This window comes from Protobothrops mucrosquamatus, unplaced genomic scaffold (genome assembly GCF_001527695.2).
Source record: "Protobothrops mucrosquamatus isolate PMUCROS unplaced genomic scaffold, P.Mucros_1.0 scaffold3045, whole genome shotgun sequence".
In the NCBI taxonomy this organism is placed as follows: Eukaryota; Metazoa; Chordata; class Lepidosauria; order Squamata; family Viperidae; genus Protobothrops; species Protobothrops mucrosquamatus.
In genome coordinates, this window is record NW_015389058.1 from 16955 (window position 1) to 36436 (window position 19482).

The 19482-nt window shown below is 43.1% G+C and overlaps 1 protein-coding gene across 1 annotated transcript in view; it reads right to left on the reverse strand.

The window, feature by feature from the left end:
• Positions 1–11159: 11159 nt before the first annotated feature.
• SPATA22 (spermatogenesis associated 22) overlaps positions 11160–19482 on the reverse strand; it is an 18458-nt gene continuing 10135 nt past the window's right edge. Inside the window, exons 3-8 of the mRNA XM_029286176.1 lie at positions 18957–19006; positions 17513–17599; positions 15765–16007; positions 14192–14321; positions 12915–13012; positions 11160–11351 (exon numbers count right to left, since the gene is read on the reverse strand). Coding sequence (XP_029142009.1) covers positions 11160–11351; positions 12915–13012; positions 14192–14321; positions 15765–16007; positions 17513–17599; positions 18957–19006 — 800 coding nt within the window. The remainder of the gene's footprint in view (positions 11352–12914; positions 13013–14191; positions 14322–15764; positions 16008–17512; positions 17600–18956; positions 19007–19482) is intronic.

A 19482-nucleotide genomic window follows, 5' to 3' on the forward strand; every position in this document is an offset into this window, starting at 1 on the left:
GGGTAATGAAATATCTGCAAGAAAACAAGTAAGCTCAGAGAGCACCAAGGACCCTCCTCCTCCTCCTCCTCCTCCTCCTCCTCCTTCTCCCTTCTAGCATTGTTACCTAGTTGGGTAGAGAAATGTCTGCAAGAAAACCACCCAGCTCAGGGAGCACCCATGACCCCACAGTCATCCTCTTCTTCCTCTTCCTCCTTCTCTTCCTCCCCCTCCTCCTCCTCGTCCCCCTCCTCCCCCCCAACCTCCCTCCCTCCTAGCACTGATGACGTTACCTCGCTGGGTCGTGAAACCTCTGGCAGAAAAACCAGCCAGCTCAGAGAGCACCAGGGACCCCCACAGGACATCCATCTTCCCCAAAGAAGGGGCTGCATGTCGTGGGAAACGACAACCTCCTCAACAACTTGTACAGGCTCCTCAGGAGCCTGTAAAGTACCCCGGGGGGGGGGGAAAGTGACACTTTCTCTTCCCCCCCCCACCCCCCCACCCCCACCTTCATGCCTGGGAGATTAGAAAGTAGAAATAAAAGGTGACCTTCTCTTAAAACGACGCTTATGGTCTTAGTAATAAAGCATTTCGCAGCTGACAATGAGTTTCCTGGTGAAGGACTCCAGGAAGGGATTTATGGCAGCTGGGAGGCTGGGTGTGTGTGTGTGTGTGTGTGTGTGTGTGTGTCCCATTTGTGGGGAGGAGGGGGAGACAAATGAAGTGGCTGCAGAAACAAATGAACAAGTTAAGGGAGGGACAGGGGTCAGCGGAGTCCCTGAAAAAGGCAACGGCCATCATTTATTTCAGCTTTTGGGAAGAGCGTTTAAACAGAAGCAGGGAGGGGGTCTAGCTAAATGCTGGGAATACACACACACACACACACACACACACACACAACCTTGTCTCTTTGCTTTATTCATGTAATGGTATGTGGAGAAGAGCACAGGGCAAGTGATAGATAGATAGATAGATAGATAGATAGATAGATAGATAGATAGATAGATAGATAGATAGATAGATAGATAGTGTTCTATCCCAGCCTATCACCGTCCTTGCTAAAGGACCAAACCCCTGTTGATAAAATAGGCTGGAGACTTACACAAAATAAACCCCTTTTAATATGGGTGACAAAGCTGCCAAAGAGTCCAGAAACAAAAGCAGCAAAGCACCATCCAAATGAAGGAAATAGTCCACATGAAACACTAGGCAAACAGAAGAGTAGTCACAGGCAAGACGAACAGAACAGGATCCCATGAAGTACTTTGCAAACGGTTGCCTTCCGCAACCAGCACCGCCCCACACCTCCTCTTTTTATACAGCAGTCCCAAGGCGTTGCCTCTCAGTGCCTTCTCCTTTTTTCCCTGGAGTTGTCGTATTGACTGCTGCTGATTTACTCTCGCTAATTGCCTGCGTGCCCGAGCATCAATTAGCAAGTCCATCAGGTGTGAGTCGTCAGAGTCTGACTCAGTCCCCTCACACAGCTGAGCTTCATCAGGATCACGACTGGAGGGCCCCGGCTCTTCATCAAGCCGTGAGTCCTGTAATTCATCAGAGCCTCCCTCTGAACCTGATGGCCCTTCAGATGCCTCCTCCACCTCCTCCTCAGATTCCCCAGACTCAGCTGTTGGGAACACAGGCTGGCACAGAATCACGACAGATAGACAGACAGACAGACAGACAGACAGACAGACAGACAGACAGACAGACAGACAGATATGAAGGAGGGAGGGAGGGAGAGAGAGAAAGAGAGAGATGAAGGAGGGAGCAGGGGGTTGAACTAGAGGACCTCCAAGGTCCCTTCCAACTTTGTTATTCTGCTCTCCTTCCTTCCTTCCTTCCTTCCTTCCTTCCTTCCTTCCTTCCTTCCTTCCTGATAGATAAATAAATATGGATAGATAGATAGATAGATAGATAGATAGATAGATAGATAGATAGATAGATAGATGATAGACAGACAGACAGACAGATATGAAGGAGGGAGGGAGGGAGAGAGAGAAAGAGAGAGATGAAGGAGGGAGCAGGGGGTTGAACTAGAGGACCTCCAAGGTCCCTTCCAACTTTGTTATTCTGCTATCCCTTCCTTCCTTCCTTCCTTCCTTCCTTCCTTCCTTCCTTCCTTCCTTCCTTCCTTCCTTCCTTCCTTCCTTCCTTCCTTCCTTCCTTCCTTCCTTCCTTCCTTCCTGATAGATAGATAGATAGATAGATAGATAGATAAATATGGATAGATAGATAGATAGATAGATAGATATGGATCTATATAGAGAGAGATAGAGAGAGAGATAGTAGGAAACAAAACGTGAGCACCAGGAGGTTGAGAGAGAGAGATAAGAGATATAATAAATATAAATATAAACCTCCGTGAGGAGGTTGAGGGGTTGGTGAACTGGTGTAAGGAAAACAGCCTAGTTTTAAACACCGGAGAAACCAAAGAGATCGTTGTCGATTTCAGAAAAGGCAGGCACCACCACACTTCTCTGTGCATAAAGGATTCACCCGTGGAGACGGTTACCAGCGTCAAATTCCTGGGTGTGCAGCTAACGAGTAGGCTGACTTGGTCGCTCAACAGTAAGAAACTGGTGAAGCGGGCACAGTGGCGCCTGCATTTTCTGCGTCGCATGAGAAAAGCACACCTTCCTTCCCCTGTCCTGACCACTTTCTACAGGGGGACGATCGAGAGCATCCTGTCATACGGCATCACGGTCTGTTTTGGAAGCATCCCTGCTTCGGACAGGAAGGCGGTGCAGAGAGTGGTGAGGACAGCTGAAAAGATCATTGGCAGTCCCCTCCCTCCCATCCAGGACGTAGCACAGAAGCGCTGCTTGAGCAGGGTCCGTAAGATTGTCTGGGACACCACACACCCTCTTCACAACCTGTTTTCCTTGTTCCCTTCTGGGAGGAGGGGGCTTCGTGGTATCCGAAGCAGAACATCCAGATTCAGCCAGAGTTTCATTCCATACAGCATTAACCTTGTGAAGTCTCAAGCTTCCTCCTTCCAGTTATATATTCAAGATGGACAATATTTAATATTTATTTCTACGTATATGTACGGATGTGGGTCTATACATATGTTGTTCATAGTATGTTTAGGTGTGTGTCATGTATGTCTTTCACTTTGAGAGCGGGCAACTAAATTTCATTTTTGATGTGTGCTGTTGTGCCCACAGTAAAAAAAAATGACAATAAAGGTTATCTTATCTTATGTTATCTAGATATATAATATAGATATAGATATCTAGATATGGATGTAGATATAATAGATATAGATATAAATAGATACATATAAATAGATATAGTAGATGATGATGATAATAATAATAATAATAATAATAATAATAATAATAATAATAATAATAATAATAATACAGTTGGAAGGGACCTTGAAGGTCATCTAGTCCAACCCCCTGCCCAGGCAGGAAACCCTATACCATTTCAGACAAAGGGCTGTCCAGTCTCTTCTTAAAAACCTCCAGTGTTGGCGCATTCAAAGCTTCTGGAGGCAGGTTGTTCCATTGGTTAATTGTTCTAACTGTCAGGAAGTTTCTCCTTAGTTCTAGGTTGCTTCTCTCCTTGGTTAGTTTCCATCCATTGCTTCTCGTCCTGCCTTCAGGCGCCTTGGAGAATAGCTTGACTCCCTCTTCTTTGGGGCAGCCCCTGAGATACTGGAAGACTGCTATCCTGTCCCCCCTCGTTCTTCTCTTCATTAAACTAGACAGACCCAATTCCAGCAACCGTTCCTTATATGTTTTAGCCTCCAGTCCCCTGATCATCTTTGTTGCTCTTCTCTGCACTCTTTCTAGAGTCTCAACATCTTTTTTACATCGTGGTGACCAAAACTGGATGCAGTATTCCAAGTGTGGCCTTACCAAGGCCTTGTAAAGTGGTATCAACACCTCATGTGATCTTGATTCTATCCCTCTGTTGATGCAGCCTAGAACTGTGTTGGCCTTTTTGGCAGCTGCAGCACACGGCTGGCTCATATTTAAGTGATTGTCCACTAGGACTCCGAGATGTTTGTTTAGGTGTGTGTCATGTATGTGTTTCACTTTGAGAGCGGGCAACTAAATTTCATTTTTGATGTGTGCCGTTGTGCCCACAGTAAAAAAAAAATGACAATAAAGGTTATCTTATCTTATCTAGATATATAATATAGATATAGATATCTAGATATGGATGTAGATATAATAGATATAGATATAGATAAATAGATACAGATAGATAGATATAATAGATATAGATACATAGATATACTGTATAAAGATAGAGATATGAACTTCCCTCAATATTTTATGCTTTGAAATGTTAATTCTTTCTCCTTCTCGTCTTCTCCTCCCGCTCCTAGTGTTCATCATGGGATTTGGCCTGCTGGTGTATCCGTTTGGACTCGGCTCTTCGGCCGTCAGGACACATTGCGAGGATTCGAGCATTTACTATGCAGGGACTTGCCAGCTGGGCTGGGGTTACATGTTGGCAATAGTTGGGGTGATGCTGTCTGTCTTTTTGCCCTTTTTCGCAAAATACGCACCGAAGGATCCCCCTTACCCCACTCCGATTCCTACCATTTTGTAATATTTCACAATCAAGATGTTCCGGTCGGAAATTTGCGGGTGCTTCCTTGGAGCGGTTGAGGCAAAAAAGAAGAAGAATGAAAGTGTGTTGAAGTCACTTCAAATCAACCCCAAATACGTCGGTGATCAGCTCTCTGGTTCTGCAATAAGACTTGCCAAGTTCTGGGTTCGGGTCCGCCTCAAATCTTTCCGCCTGAATGCCGAATGCTTCCGAAAGAACGAAATCCGGTTTTTATCCTCAATATCTACCTCCCTGTTTCTTTGGCAACTCAAATAATCTCTCTCTCTCTTTTTTTTTAAAGGCTTCAGCTCTGGTTTTTATAGCTTACTGTTGAATATTTGAACGTTTTGGGGGTGTTTTTTGAACCAGCTTGTTTTTAAACCCGAGAGCCTCGTTTTGTTTTATTTTATTTTATTTTATGTTGCAAATTACGTTGCCCAGATAAATACAGCATCCTTAGTGGCTCAGCTTATTTGCAGGGCTGAAGTCACAAGGAACTATTTTTGGGAACTGATGTGACAGACAACGGGATGGACTGTAAAAACTACACATGATCCCGCACAGTTTTACCTTGTCGGTTGTGTGAATCCAATATCCAACATGGGGATACATGGGGATTTAAGGTCCTACTCAGAGGCAAATCAAGGATTATAATAATAATAGTAAACTTGGAATGGACCTTGGAGGACATCTAGTCCAACCCCCTGCTCATTCATTCTCTCTCTCTCTCTCTCTCTCTCTCTCTCTCTCTCTCTCTCTCTCTCTCTCTCTCTCTCTCTCTTTGTCTCTCCATTTCTCCCTCTTTCTCTCTTTCTCTTGTCTCTTTTTCTCTTTCTTTCCTCTCTTCCTCTCTCTCTGTCTCTCTCTTACTTTCTTTTTCTCTCTCTCTCTCTTTCTGTCTCTTTCTCTTTTTCTCTTTCTTTCTCCCCCTCTTTTTCTTTCCCGTTTTCTCTGTCTTTTTCTCTTTTTCTCTCTTTCTCTTTCTTTTTCTTTTTCTGTCCCTCTGTCTCACACACACACACACACCCATACACACCTCTCTTTTATTCTTTCTTAAATCAGCGTGTGCCAGTACTGAAAGGGGCATTCTTTTCCAATAGTCCAAAGTCATTCGTTAAAATTTAATGTTAACGTTTTTACAGATACGTCTAGTGAGAAACCTGTGGCTACAGTTTAGGGGTTTTCAGAGAAGTGAGCAAGATTTGCAGTAGAGTTTAATTTAGTGTTTTTCAAACTGTGGAAACTTTAAGATGGGTGGACTAATCCCAGAATTTCACTCATCTTAAAGCAAGCTATTTGGGAAATTCTGCGAGTTGAAGTCCACCCATTGTCAAGTGGCCAAGATTGGAGAAAAAAAACCCCCACTACTTTAAAATATCCTTCCTGAGTGTGGGATACTGAATATGGGTCTGGATTTTACTCCGTTTATATGGTATTTATGCGCCTCTTCTTTTAATCTCAAAGGAATTCAGAGCAGTTGCAAAAACAGAATTAAAAACAATCCCCAAGGCAGACATGATGCACAGTTAAAGACTAGAGAAGGTTAAAATGAAAAGTGGTGTTTTTTTTTAAAGCGATATGTAAATGCAGTTGTGTCAAGAGCTGGACACAAAAAGAGAGATGGTTTCATAAATCGGGGCTACTCCAGGTAACCCCCAGCTGAACTCTTGTCTGGCATTGTTAAAAGTTTTAAACACAAAAGGCAAGATTTTGAATTGGACTTAAAAGTCAGAAGGACAACCAGCGCAGATCTTTTAGCCCGCAAATAATAGGAGCTTTGAGTAACATCCATGTAGCAGCCTATCTGTGCTACCTTGCTTGAGCTGGTTAGCCTCATATATCACAGAAAAACAGAGTTGGAAGGGACCTTGGAGGTCATCTAGTCCAACCCACTGCTCAGGGAGGAAACCCTACACCATTTCAGACAAATGGCTGTCCAGTCTCTTCTTTAAAAACCTCCAGTGTTGGAGCATTCACAGCTTCTGGAGGCAGGTGGTTCCAATGATTAATTGTTCTCATGGTCTTGAAATCTCTCCTTAGTTCTAGGTTGCTTCTCTCTTTGGTTAGTTTCCATCTGTTGCTTCTTGATGGTTGCTGGAATTGGGGATGTCTAGTTTAATGAAGAGAAGGACGAAGGGGGACACGATAGCAGTGTTCCAATATCTCAGGGGCTGCCCCAAAGAAGAGGGAGTCAAGCTGTTCTCCAGAGCGCCTGAAGGCAGGACAAGAAGCAACGGATGGAAACTAAGCAAGGCGAGAAGCAACCTAGAACTAAGGAGAAACTTCTTGACAGTGAGAACAATTAACCAGTGAAACAACCTGCCTCCAGAAGCGATGAATGCTCCAACACTGGAAGTTTTTAAGAAGAGACTGGACAGTCATTTCTCTGAAATGGTATAGGGTTTCCTGCTTGAGGGGGTTGGACTAGATGACCTCCGAGGTCCCTTCCAACTTTATTATTATAACCATAAGTCACTTTTTTTTCCAGTGACGTTTTAACTTGGAAGGGTCACTAAACAAAACAGTCATAAGTTGAGGGTTACCTGTGCTCTTTTTGCTTCTGGAACTCAGTGCCCGCAGCTTAATCTCTAAATTTGATATCAGTGACCAACGCTGACGACAACTATAAATGACTGGAGCGTTTTGGAAAGTGCTTTTTTAGTAGGCGAGGAATATTGGAAAAGCAGAGTGTGAATGGCGAGGAGCAGGAACTGAGAAAGAGCCTGAAATAAAACGAATAATTGCAGAAATCTTTCTTTCTTAACCAAACTGTGCCTTTTTTTTTTTAAACGATAAACACGTCTTACACCGTGGGATCAATAGTGAACATTTTAGTCGAACGCTTCATCCGCCAGTGAAAATGTGCAGTGTTGTAAAAAATGTATTTGCATTTCTCTACACGTCTATGGTTCTAAAAAAAAATATATATCCGTTTCTGTAATGTTTTACAATTGTTCGCTTTAGTGTTTCATTAGAAAAGTGATTTGTCGGTATGCATAAGTCCTTTTTTTTTCTTTTCTTTTCTTTTCTTTCCCCCCCCCCCCCCGGAAATCGGAAAACCAAGTTTGGTGAGTGGGATTTTGGTGCCGTATGTGAAGTTTCTTCGGAACGCTCCGAAATTTTTAAGAATTCCCGTAAGATTCTGTGGCAACGACCGCCTTTTTTTTGGATTTATAACCCTTTCTAGAACTCGGATGTCACCCTGACGTCAAAAGTGCTTCCCTCTCGCACCTCTGGAAATTTATATCGGAAAATGCAGATCGATGCTTCCATTTTGTATTTTTTTTAACCTTGTTTTAAAGTCCTTTTTTAAAAGCAACACAAAAGAAGCCAGTACGGTTTGATATAAAAAAACAAACCAGTGGAAACATCAGGAACGGACCTTTCAAAAGTTGATTCTGCAGGTCTTTGCTGCGTGGATAGAATAAAAACTGGGCAAACCTGTTCTTCCCCTGTAAAAAGATGCATGAAATCAGTTGTCTACTTGTGGGTGTGGGTGTGTGGGTGTGTTTTCAAGAAAGTGTATTTCGGGTGTAAAAAAATCCTCTTTTCTAAAAGAATGGAGAAAGATAAAATTTTGCATCCAGCTCTTTTTTTCTTGTGATAAGTCACCAAAACAGCCTCGATGTTTAGAAAAAAAAATAATAATAAGGTAGAGTCAGGAAGTCCAGCTGTTTCGTGCTTCCTGCCTCCAGATGTTCAAAGCCATGCGCAGAGTTGCGCCTGCACATACCTCAACGGATCCCCTTTCGTAATTCCCAAGTGGTGTGAATGCAACAACAGGTAGTCCTTGACTTACGACCACAGTTGAGCCCCAGAATTTAGGTGGCTAAGCGAGACATTCGTTAAGCGAGTGGTCGCCCCAATTTATGACCTTTTTTGATCCAGTGGTTAATGTGAATCGTTGCAGTTGTTAAGTTGGAGATTGGGCAACCATTTGTCTGAAATGGTCTAGCGTCTCCTGCTTGAGCAGGGTGGGGGTTGGGCTAGATGACCTCTGAGGTCCCGTCCAACTCTGTTGTTCTGTTAGTAACGTGTCTGTTAAGCGAATCTGTTTTCCCTTTTGACTCTGCTTGTCAGAAGGTCACAAAATGGGATCACACAACCGTCGTAAAATATGAATCAGTTGCCAATGTTGATCGTGTGACCCTGAGGATGATACAGTGGTTGTTAAGTGTGAAAAACGGTCATAAGTCACTTTTTTTCAGTGCTGCTGTAACTTCAGTCGCTAAATGAACTGCTATAAGTCGAGGACTACCTGTACTGGGGTTGTGACCAAACACAAACGCTTCCCTGTAAGATCCCGATGAAACTCGGGATCTTCGGTTGAAGGAAAATGTAAGTCCCATCCTTAGAGATCAAGTTTCTGGTGAAAGTTGCATCTAAACTGGATCGTATAAATTGCTCATACTGAGGAATTTTAAGAAATCTGTTATTTCAAATGTGCATAATATCGTTTTTTCCTCTCTTTTTTTTTTAAAAAAAAGCAAAAATTATTGGTTCAGGTTCAAGTAGTCTAACTATATAAATATATATAAATATAAATAGATGTACATAGTTTTACATGTAACAAAAAGCTGTATTTTCCATTACTGTGGTTTCTGTATTTTTGTCACAGTGCCTCCTGTTTTTAAAATATTAACCACCACCCCTGTGTTTGTTGAACAGCTATTTCCAGTGGCTTAAAATCTGAATTTCCTGATTTGCCAAGATTGTATTGTAATAAAGCAAGTCATTGTCAGCAAGGCGTGCCGTCGTTTTTCTGTTACTTGAGCAAAAATCTCATATTCAATTTCCATAAGATGAAAGAGAATGGTTAATAACATTGAATTATTATTGATTTGAGCAGTACTTAATTCATTCAAGAGAACAGCGGGGTTCTTTTTTTTAACGATCGCTTTGAAATAAGCAGCCACGCAGATTCAATTTATATTAAATTGAATTCTTGGTAGAAGTGATAGGAAGGAGCAACCTAGCAATTTTATTTTACAAAACGCTACCAAAAAAAAAAAATGAATTTATAAAATGGTTCGGTGATAACCTACGTATTATTCCCAGTGGATGCTGTAATTCTTTTAACAATCCTTGGTGCTCTCTTTGGGGAATATCACTTTTGCACTGGGAAAAAATTGTGGTTTTCTTGATAATTGCCAGCTCTTTCCAGTAGTAAAGTTGCAATATGTGTGGTATGTGATTTTAAAACTTCATTTTGACTGTTTATTACGGTGACCATTTATTTTAAGTACAGATTAGATGAGACCTGGCTCAAAAACAGCCACTGTGAGAGGGACCTCGGAGTCCTAGTGGATGATCACTTGACCATGAGCCAGCCATGTGCAGCAGCAGCCAAAAAAGCTAACACAATCCTGGGTTGTATAAACAGAGGCATAGAATCAAGATCACATGAAGTACTAGTACCCCTTTAGAAAACCCTAGTGGGCCAGACCTAGAATACTGCAGCCAATTTTGGTCACCATATCACAAAAAAGATGTTGAGAGTTTGGAAAAAGTTCAGAGAAGAGCAACTAAGATGATCCAAGGCCTGGAGACTAAACATATGAAGAATGGCTGCAGGACTTGGGTTTGGCTAGTCTAAAGAAAAGAAGAAATAGGGGTGACATGATAGCAGGATTCCAGTATCTGAGGGGCTGCCACAAGGAAGAGGAGGGTCAAACTATTCTCCAAAGCATCAGTGGGCAGGACAAGAAACAATGGATGAAAACTGATCAAAGAGAGAAGCAATCTGGAATTAAGGACAAACTTCCTGACAGGACAATTAACCAGTGGAACTGCTTGCCTCCAGAAATCGTGGGCACTCCATCACGGGATGTTTTTAAGAAGAGGCTAGACAGTCACTTGTCTGAGATGGTATAGGTTTTCCTGCCTAAGCAGGGGGCTGGACTAGAAGACCTCCAAGGTCCCTTCCAGCTCTATTCTATTCTAAAGTCAATGTGGAATCCAGACTCATTTAACAGCTGTGTTACTAACTTAACAACTGCAGTGATTCTCTTAACTGTAGCAAGAAACTGTTGTAAAATTGGGCAAAGCTCACTTAACAAATGTCTCACTTAGCAACATAAATGTAGGGCTTAATTGTGGTCGTAAGTCAAGGACTACCTGTATGAACAGGGCCCATTGAATGATGTCTTTCCGTTGGGTTAAAGCAAAATCTGGACAGAATATTAAAAGGAAAATAACTAGATATGAATATAAGCTTTCTGTTCTGCCTTGTTTACTTGGTTTGGAGACATGAGGTAATAATTATTAATAATAATAATAATAGTAAAGTTGGAGGTCCCTGTCTCTGTCCATTTTTGAACATATTTCTGCAGAAATTTCTTCCCTTGTAAGAAGATTTCTACCAACTGAGGGTGGTCATTTAAATAATTAAATTGGTAGGGGAAAAAAATAAGCCACCCGTATTAAAATATTAAAAACAAACTGAAGTTAGTTTATTTATTTTTTTATGACAATGTTTTCACCCAAGCCATGGCAAATAAAAAGGACTTCTAGAATGACTTCCCTTTTGTGTTACAACCTCCAGCGAAGACGCACAAAAATAAGTGATGCGTTTCTTCAAAAATTCTGAAATTCTGCATCGAAGAGATTTAAATTTCGTTGCTTGTCTTCACAAATCGGCACATCTCCCCATCGGCGGCCTTGACGAAATCCTGGAATGTTTGCTGTTCAGCTGCTGTGGCTGGCCTCACAGACACACATTTGAACACCTTGTGTTTTGCGTCGTAATTTCCCATGCATCTGTGAACTCGGCCTCTGATTAACCTTGGTAGCTCGCGATCCTTTTGTTCAGAGAAGAATAAAAAGTCATTTCTGGATTTTTTTCCCCCCTTACTCCTTTCATGTAGAAATAGCACCACCAAACATCTCTTACCAATTTACAGTAGTAGCCAAAATTGTGGAAACCTTTTGGGAAATAAGTGTATTTTTGAGGTTTGATGGCTAATAACACCACTTTTTTTTGGAGCAGTACCATAAAATTATATATCAATGGAAAGATCATTTAATCAAGAATGTCATGCAACAAAGTTTGTTCAATTATCTCTATGGTATTCTATGAAAAGTTAGAGCCAAATAACCAGAAAAAGGAAGCACAACTTGCTCAGGTTGATCTCAGGTAGCTTTCCTTCATCTGATTGTAGCCAATGAGCATGAGTGTTTAGAGAGCCAATCGGGTGTCCTCTTGTTTTGGCCATGAGCCAATCAGATCACGGTAGGATCCGGTTATTGATGTCGTGTATTGAAGCTGAGAGGAGGACATTTGTCGGTGTGTTATGTGATCGCTATCAAGTTGGTTGGGTTTTTTTGTATTCTTTCATTTAGTGAGCTTGTAAAACGTAATAAAATTAAAGTCATGGTGCAAAGAGTTGACTGGTTGCCCAGAAAGCGATGTAAAATAGAATTATTAAGTGAACAAGGCTACAGTTATAAAGAAATGAGAAGAAAAATGGGTGGAAACTTAACCAAAGGTGGCATTTCTACTGTACACTTTTCCCAAAAAGTTCCCACAATTTTGGCCACTACTGTATAATGTACTGGATCACTTTTAATATACCTTTTAAAAGATTTATGGGTAAATTTTATCGCAATGATAAAACCGACCAGTTGCAAAATAAAGGTATTATTCACAGCCGTCGAAAATTAGGATCTATAGAGAAATAATCGAATCTTTACAAAGGATCACTTGGTCAGAAGAACCAGGATGCATTGATTATACAGGTAGTCCTCGACTTACGACTGCAGCTGAGTACAATATTTCTGTTGCTAAGCGAGACAGTTGTTCAGTGAGTTTTGCTCTGTTTTACGATCTTGCTGGCCACAATTGTTAAGTGAATTATTGTGGCTGTTAAGTTAGTAACACGGTTGTGAAGTGACTCTGGCTTCCCCATGGACTTTGTTTGTCAGAAGGTCGCAAAAGGGGATGGCGTGACCCCGGGATACTGAAACTGTCATAAATATGAGTCGGTGGCCAAGCATCTGAATTTTGATCACATGGCCATGGGGGGGGGTGCTGCAACGGTCGTAAGTGTGAAAAATGGACGTAAGTCACTTGTTTTAGTGCCATTGTAACTTTAAATGATCACTAAGGTTGTAAGTTGAGGACTACCTGTAGTTATGTATTAGATTATGGCAGGGATCCTCAAACTTGGCCACTTTAAGACTTGTGGACTTCAACTCCCAGAATTCCCCAGCCAGCATGGCTGGCTGGGGAATTCTGGGAGTTGAAGTCCACAAGTCTTAAAGTGGCCAAGTTTGAGGATCCCTGATGTAGGTTGTCATGGATCCAGCATACCTAATACATCCTTGATTAAAGATTATACAAATATATATATATATACACTTACAATCTCATAAAATACGCACGACACGGTTTCTTTTCCATCCCTCAGAAGGAAAGCTTTTGACCCAAATTGTCCGGGGGTAACAGCAGAGTCCAGAACACCTAAATAATGCAGTGTAATTATTAGTCTGAAAGCTTTTCAGAGCGAAGACAAACCCCGTTCGGCGGCTTTTTGTAAGAAGAGACATGCTGGTTTAGAAATGGTAGCCATGATAGAGGTCCAGATTTAGCACAGGTGAGGGCCTGCCCAGGGCAACATGCTGACTGAAGGCTGTACAAGGAGCCTCTCAGCTTTACTACAGCTGACTGCCTCCTGGCTTGTGGTTCAGAGGAGATAAACATATATTGACAGAAACGGGGATGTGTAAGACGTGCTGCTATTTTTGTAAGCAAGCAGTTGAGAGTGCCGCTGGTCCTCGACTTAACGGTCACAATTGGGAGCAGAAAATCCATTGCTAAGCAAGTTGCAAATCTAGACAGCATACTAAAAAGCAGAGACGTCACCCTGCCGACAAAAGTGCGTATAGTCAAGGCCATGATTCTCCCAGTGGCAATGTATGGCTGTGAAAGTTGGACCATAGGAAAGGCTGAGCGCCAAAGAATGGAGGCCTTTGAACTCTGGTGCTGGAGAAGACTCCTGCGAGTCCCCTGGACTGCAAGGCGATCAAACCGGTCAGTCCTAGAGGAGATCAACCCCGACTGCTCTTTAGAAGGCCAGATCCTGAAGTTGAAACTCAAGTCCTTTGGCCACCTAAGGAGAAGGAAGGACTCCCTGGAGAAGAGCCCGATGCTGGGAAAGATGGAGGGCAAAAGAAGGGGACGACAGAGAATAAAGTGGCTGGATGGAGTCCCTGAAGCAGTAGGCCTGAGCTTCAATGGACTCCAGAAGATGGTAGAGGACAGGAAGGCCTGGAGGAACGTTGTCCATGGGGTCACGATGGGCTGGACACGACTTCGCAACTAACAACAACAAAGCAAGTTGCACTTGATTTTGTGACCTTTTTTTGCCATGGTTGTTAAGTGAATCCTGCCATTGTTAAGTAGGTCCAGCTTCCCCCATTGACTTCACTTGTCGGGAGCCAGCCGGGTGGGACGTCCGCATATGGCGATCGCGTGACTCCAGGATGCTGTAACCGTGGTAAATAAATAAATCCTAGTTGCCAAGTGAAATGCTGAAGAGGTTGGCTGGAATATTTTAAAAGTAATCGGCTTCTTTGGGATGGTAAGAGCAATATTCTGGTATGGAAAAGTGCCCCCACAATCCTACTAGAGAATACTCACCCAGGACTTCAAATAACAGTGGAGTTTTACCAGCATACTGGCTCCAGTGCTTCATGCTTTCAATGACAGCAGATAAAATTCGAAGAGAATTCTCTTTCTCCTTCGCTTTAGAGTGGCCCGCCGGTTTTTTCTTTGACACAGGGACCAAAAAAAAGAAGAAGAAGAAGAAGATGGATAAGCCAAAGATGATTGCATCATGTCTGAGTTTAAGTGAGAACGTGGCTGTTTACAATGAGTCCTCGACTTAACGACCACGATGGAGCCCCAAATTTCTGTTTACAGTAGTGGCCAAAATTGTGGAAACCTTTTGGGAAAAGTGTACAGTAGAAATGCCACCTTTTGGTTAAGTTTCCACCCATTTTTCTTCTACTTTCTTTATAACTGTAGCCTTATTCACTTGATAATGCTATTTTACATCGCTTTCTGGGCCACCAGTCAACTCTTTGCATCATTATTATTATTATTATTTTATTATTATTTATTTGATTTGTATCCCGCCCTTCTCCTCACCGGACTCAGGGCGGCTGACAGCCTTATAAAACAACATTACTTTAATTTTATTACGTTTTACAAGCTCACTAAATGAAAGAACACAAAAAACACAACCAACTTGATAGCGATCACATAACACACTGACAAATGTCCTCCTCTCAACTTCAATACAGGAGATCAATAACTGAATCCTGCTGTGATCTGATTGGCTCATGGCCAAAACAAGACGACACCTGATTGGCTCTAAACACTCATGCTTATTGGCTACAATCAGATGAAGGAAAGCTACCTGAGATCAACCTAAGCAAGTTGTGCTTCCTTTTTTGGTTATTTGGCTATAGCTTTTCATAGAATACAGTATAGATAATTGAACAAACTTTGTTGCATTATGTTCTTGATTAAATGATCTTTCCATTGATATATAATTTTATGGTACTACTCCCCTAAAAAAGTGGTGTTATTAGCCATCAAACCTCAAAAATACACTTTTCCCAAAAGATTTCCACAATTTTGGCCACTGCTGTATTTATTGAGTTTTGCCCCATTTTACGGTTTTCCTTGCCCCGGTTATTAAGCGAATGATTGCAGTTGTTAAGTTAGTAACACAGTTGTTAAGTGGCTTTGCTTGTCAGAAGATTACAAAAATTGATTTATAGGACCTCGGGACACTGCAACCGTCATAAGTACACGCCAGTTGCCAAGCGTCTGAATTTTGATCACGTGATTGCGGGGATGCTGCAACGGTGATCAGTGTGAAAAAGGGTCCTAAGTCACTTTTTTCAGTGCCGTTGTAACTGAGAAGGGTCACTAAACTGAACTGCTGTAAGTCGAGGACTATCTATATAAGTCACCAAGGGTTTCAATCGACTATTTTTCAGTTTGGAAAATAACTAGGTTTGGAAGGAGATTTCCCCAGCGTCCTTATAAAAATATATGCATGCATGAATTTTTTTACCTGAATTGTTTTGTTGTTTTGCAAACTGTCAGCTTTTTCCTTCGGGGTGTTTTGTTGGGAAGGGCTGGGCTTAAATGTGTAGGAGGGATCCTGAGTCTTCAGGTTTCTGAACCGGGCTGTGGGTACCACAGGCCACTGGGAAACAGCTGGATCCCAGTCTTCTGCCGCTTCTGTCCTGCTTCTCTCCGATGCCTGTGGCAGGGCTGCTGGTTTCTGGTACATGGGTCCAGGCTTCATCCAATAACTGGGGTGGTCATCCAGTTGTGGAAGCTTTTTGTTCTCCGTTCTGTTGCCAAAAGCTGGGAAGTCATTTCTTTTCCAAACATTAGTGCTTTCCTCCTGCCTGGAGTGAGATAAGACTAATGTTATCTATCTGTCTTTCTACCTCGCTTGACAAATTTCCCACAGAAATTTGGGGCTCAGTTGTGGCTGTAAGTTGAGGACTACCTGTATTATGGTTTGTAAAAGGACTCCTTGGATCCTTTGGATACCCCTTGTGCTCTTGGCTGAATCCCCAAATATATTACAATCCTCCCTGTCTTTATTAAGATAGGTAAGGTGTCATGGTTCCAACAGATGAAACTCTTCAAAAGAACCTCAAGGCATTGTTTACCTTAAAGCAGACATGTCAAACACAAGGCCCGGGGGCCAGATACAGCCCGCAAATTGGTTTCATGTGGCCCACGAAGCCATCCTGGACACAGTGAGGGAACGGCCCCCGCTGCCTTGGCCCTGGCCCAGGCCGGCCGGGAGACAATGTACAATTTTGTGGTGGCCATCTATGCTGAAACGCATTCAGTCTTAGCTCCACAAGGCTGTCCGGAAACAGCGAGGAACCAGGTCCTGCCGCGTTGGCCCCGCCCCCTGGGTGCATGCTGGGGAGGGGTCACCCTTTGTGAGGAATGAAGAAATGGACCATGCCCTGGCGCTTGCCCCGGTCCCACCCCCTTCTGCCAGAGACCCTCAGATCTGTCCCACTCCTGCACAGGCCCCCACAGGCCCCCTTGACGCGAACGATGTAGAGCTGGCCACGCCCACCCAGTAGGCCACACCCACTCCATCCACGCCCACTCAGTAGGCCACACCCACCCTGGCCACACCCACCCGTCCCCCCTGAGGGCAACTGCAATGCTGATGCGGCCCTCAATGAAATTGAGTTTGACACCCCTGCCTTATTCGAGTAGCATAACATCGGCACTTACATAATCGAAGCCAAAAACTGAATTCCCCTCCCCTGGGCACATAGTATCAAAGCACAATTCCCTCCTCCAATTAACAGTCATAAATCACATTCCCCAATTAGCTTGAAGCATGAGCGGGCTTCCTCTCCAGCCCGGCCAATTCCTTATCAGCTCTGATTACAATAACCTTGATTCTCATGCTAAGTTTAGTGTTGTTATGTCTAGCTGGACTCTTGTTCACATCCCCCCTCCCAGCATCATCTAAGTCTAAAAGCGAAAGGGAAAAGATGGCTACATTTCCATCTGTTGTCAATGCAAAAACATCCGATGTTAGCAGCGTTGACATAAGGGCTGTGAGGTGGCGCTAGTGGTAGCACAAAGAACAAGCTGGCATAAAAATAGAATCAAAGGGGCAGGAGGGTAGAATTGCTAAGGGCTGGGTGGCGATGTGTGCACTGGGGTTCAAATGCTCCCTCTGTCCATACCGACAGCTCTCCCTCCTACCCAGTTTGTAAGGTTGTTTTTTTTCCCCCTCCCTGTCATTTCTGGCAAAAGGGTTGATCTGAGAATTAAAAGCAATCGGAAGAGCCACAAAGGCGGATCGGACCTAAAAGGATGCGGTTGCAGGAGCTCACAAATGATGACCTCAACTGTGCATTGACAATTCATTTTGGAGAATGTCTTGTCACCCACCTCCGGTTGCTTCCTGCGTGAGGCATTGTCGGCTTTGATGTGTGTTGTTGCCTCGGCAAAGAAGATGGCATAGCAAGCTCTGCTGGGCTGCGGGGAAAAGGTTTAGTCATTACCGCGAATGAAGAAGATTAAAACCTACATACAGTATACAAGCAGTCCTTGACTAACGTCCACCACGGAGCCCAACGCTTCCATTGCTATGCAAGACAGTTGCTAAGTGGGATTTGCCCCCATTTTACAATCTTTCTTGCTAAGTGAATCACTGCAGTTTTTGAAAGGAGTAAAACGATTGTAAAGGGAACTTGGCTTCCCTGTTGATTTTGCTTGTCAAAGGGTCGCAAAAGGCGATCACGTGTATCCTGGGACACGGCAGCCATCATAAACATGAGTCAGTTGCCAAGCCTCCGAATTTTGATCACATGACCACAAGGAGGCTGCGACGGTTGTTAAGTATGAGAAATGTCATAGGTCAGTGGTGGCGAACCTATGGCACGGGTGCCAGAGGCGGCACTCAGAGCCCTCTCTGTGGGCAAGCGCACTGTCGCCCCAATCCTAGGCCTTCAGCTGGGTTTTATAAAACTTTTTCGCTTTAGTTTAAGTTTAAGTTTAAGTTTATTTAAATTTATATACCGCCCTATCTCCCTTACGGAACTCAGGGCGGTGAACAGGCAATAATAAAAATCACAATAAATATCTATTCTAAAATCAGATTAAATAAATAAAGGCCTGCTCTAAAATACCCCATATAAAACCTGTATTAAAACATAATTAAGACTACGCCAGGCCGGCCGCATGGAATAGATGGGTTTTCAGGGCTCGGCGAAAAAGGTGCAGGTCCGCAGTTGTACGTAGGTCGGGGGGTAGGTCATTCCAGAGGGCAGGAGCTGCCACAGAGAAGGCTCTCCCCCTGGGGGTCGCCAGCCGGCACTGACTGGCCGACGGCACCCTAAGGAGGCCCTCTCTGTGGGAGCGGACTGGCTTTAGGCCTCCGCCCCATGTGCAAAAAAAAAAAGGTTCAATCAGTCAATTTCAACTTCTCGCGGGAAAAAAAAAGGCCTTGCAAAGTTGGAATTGATTGATTGAACTTTTTAGTCCCACCCAGTCTGCCGTTACCACCGCAGCCACGCCCACCCAATGGGCCACACCCACCCAGTCAATGGGCCACACCCACCCGGCACTCGACGATGCATAAGTGGGTTTTGGGTTTCAGTTTGGGCACTCAGTCTCTAAAAGGTTCGCCATCACTGTCATAGGTCATAAGTATGAGAAATGGTCATAGCTCCTAGATTTTTTTTTCAGGTGCCGTTGTAACTTTGAATGGTCACTAAATGAACGGTTGTAAGTCAGGGACTCTCTGTAGCCATACAGTATTGATTTCCGTAAGCAGGAAATGCATTTGATTTCAGGAATATAAAGAGGTGGGACCTACTTACTCGGTGCCTACTGTTTTCTGCAGTTGGATCGGTTCTGGCTTCTCGGTTTCCCATCCGAAATCTTGAAAAAAGTCAAAGGACACAGAATGATCAGTTTGAATCCAGGTCCCGATCCAATATTAAGAAAGAAAATGTGGACTGTGTTATATGTGCATTGTTAACGTTCCTCATGACGTAGTTCTCCACTTCTGAATTTTTGATTACCTGAGTTTTGAGGTGGTATTTCTTGATTTCGTTAACTTTAAGATATGTGGGCTTTATGTGTCAGAATAGTCATAGGGTGTGGAAGAAACGAATTTGATGTTGAATCTTATAACAGCTGCAAGGTAGCTCAATATTGGATCGTTTGCCTACTATAGAAGAATGGTCGCTTAAAGTGTCAAATTTAGCAGAAATGGCCAAGATTTCCGCTTATGTGAAGGACCATTCACAAGAAAGATATATTTCGGTTTGGAGAAGATGGATAGATTATATCCAGAATAAATATGGGACTAAAAAGTTCCATTTGGTTTTTGAGTAAATTTTAGAGTATTATTA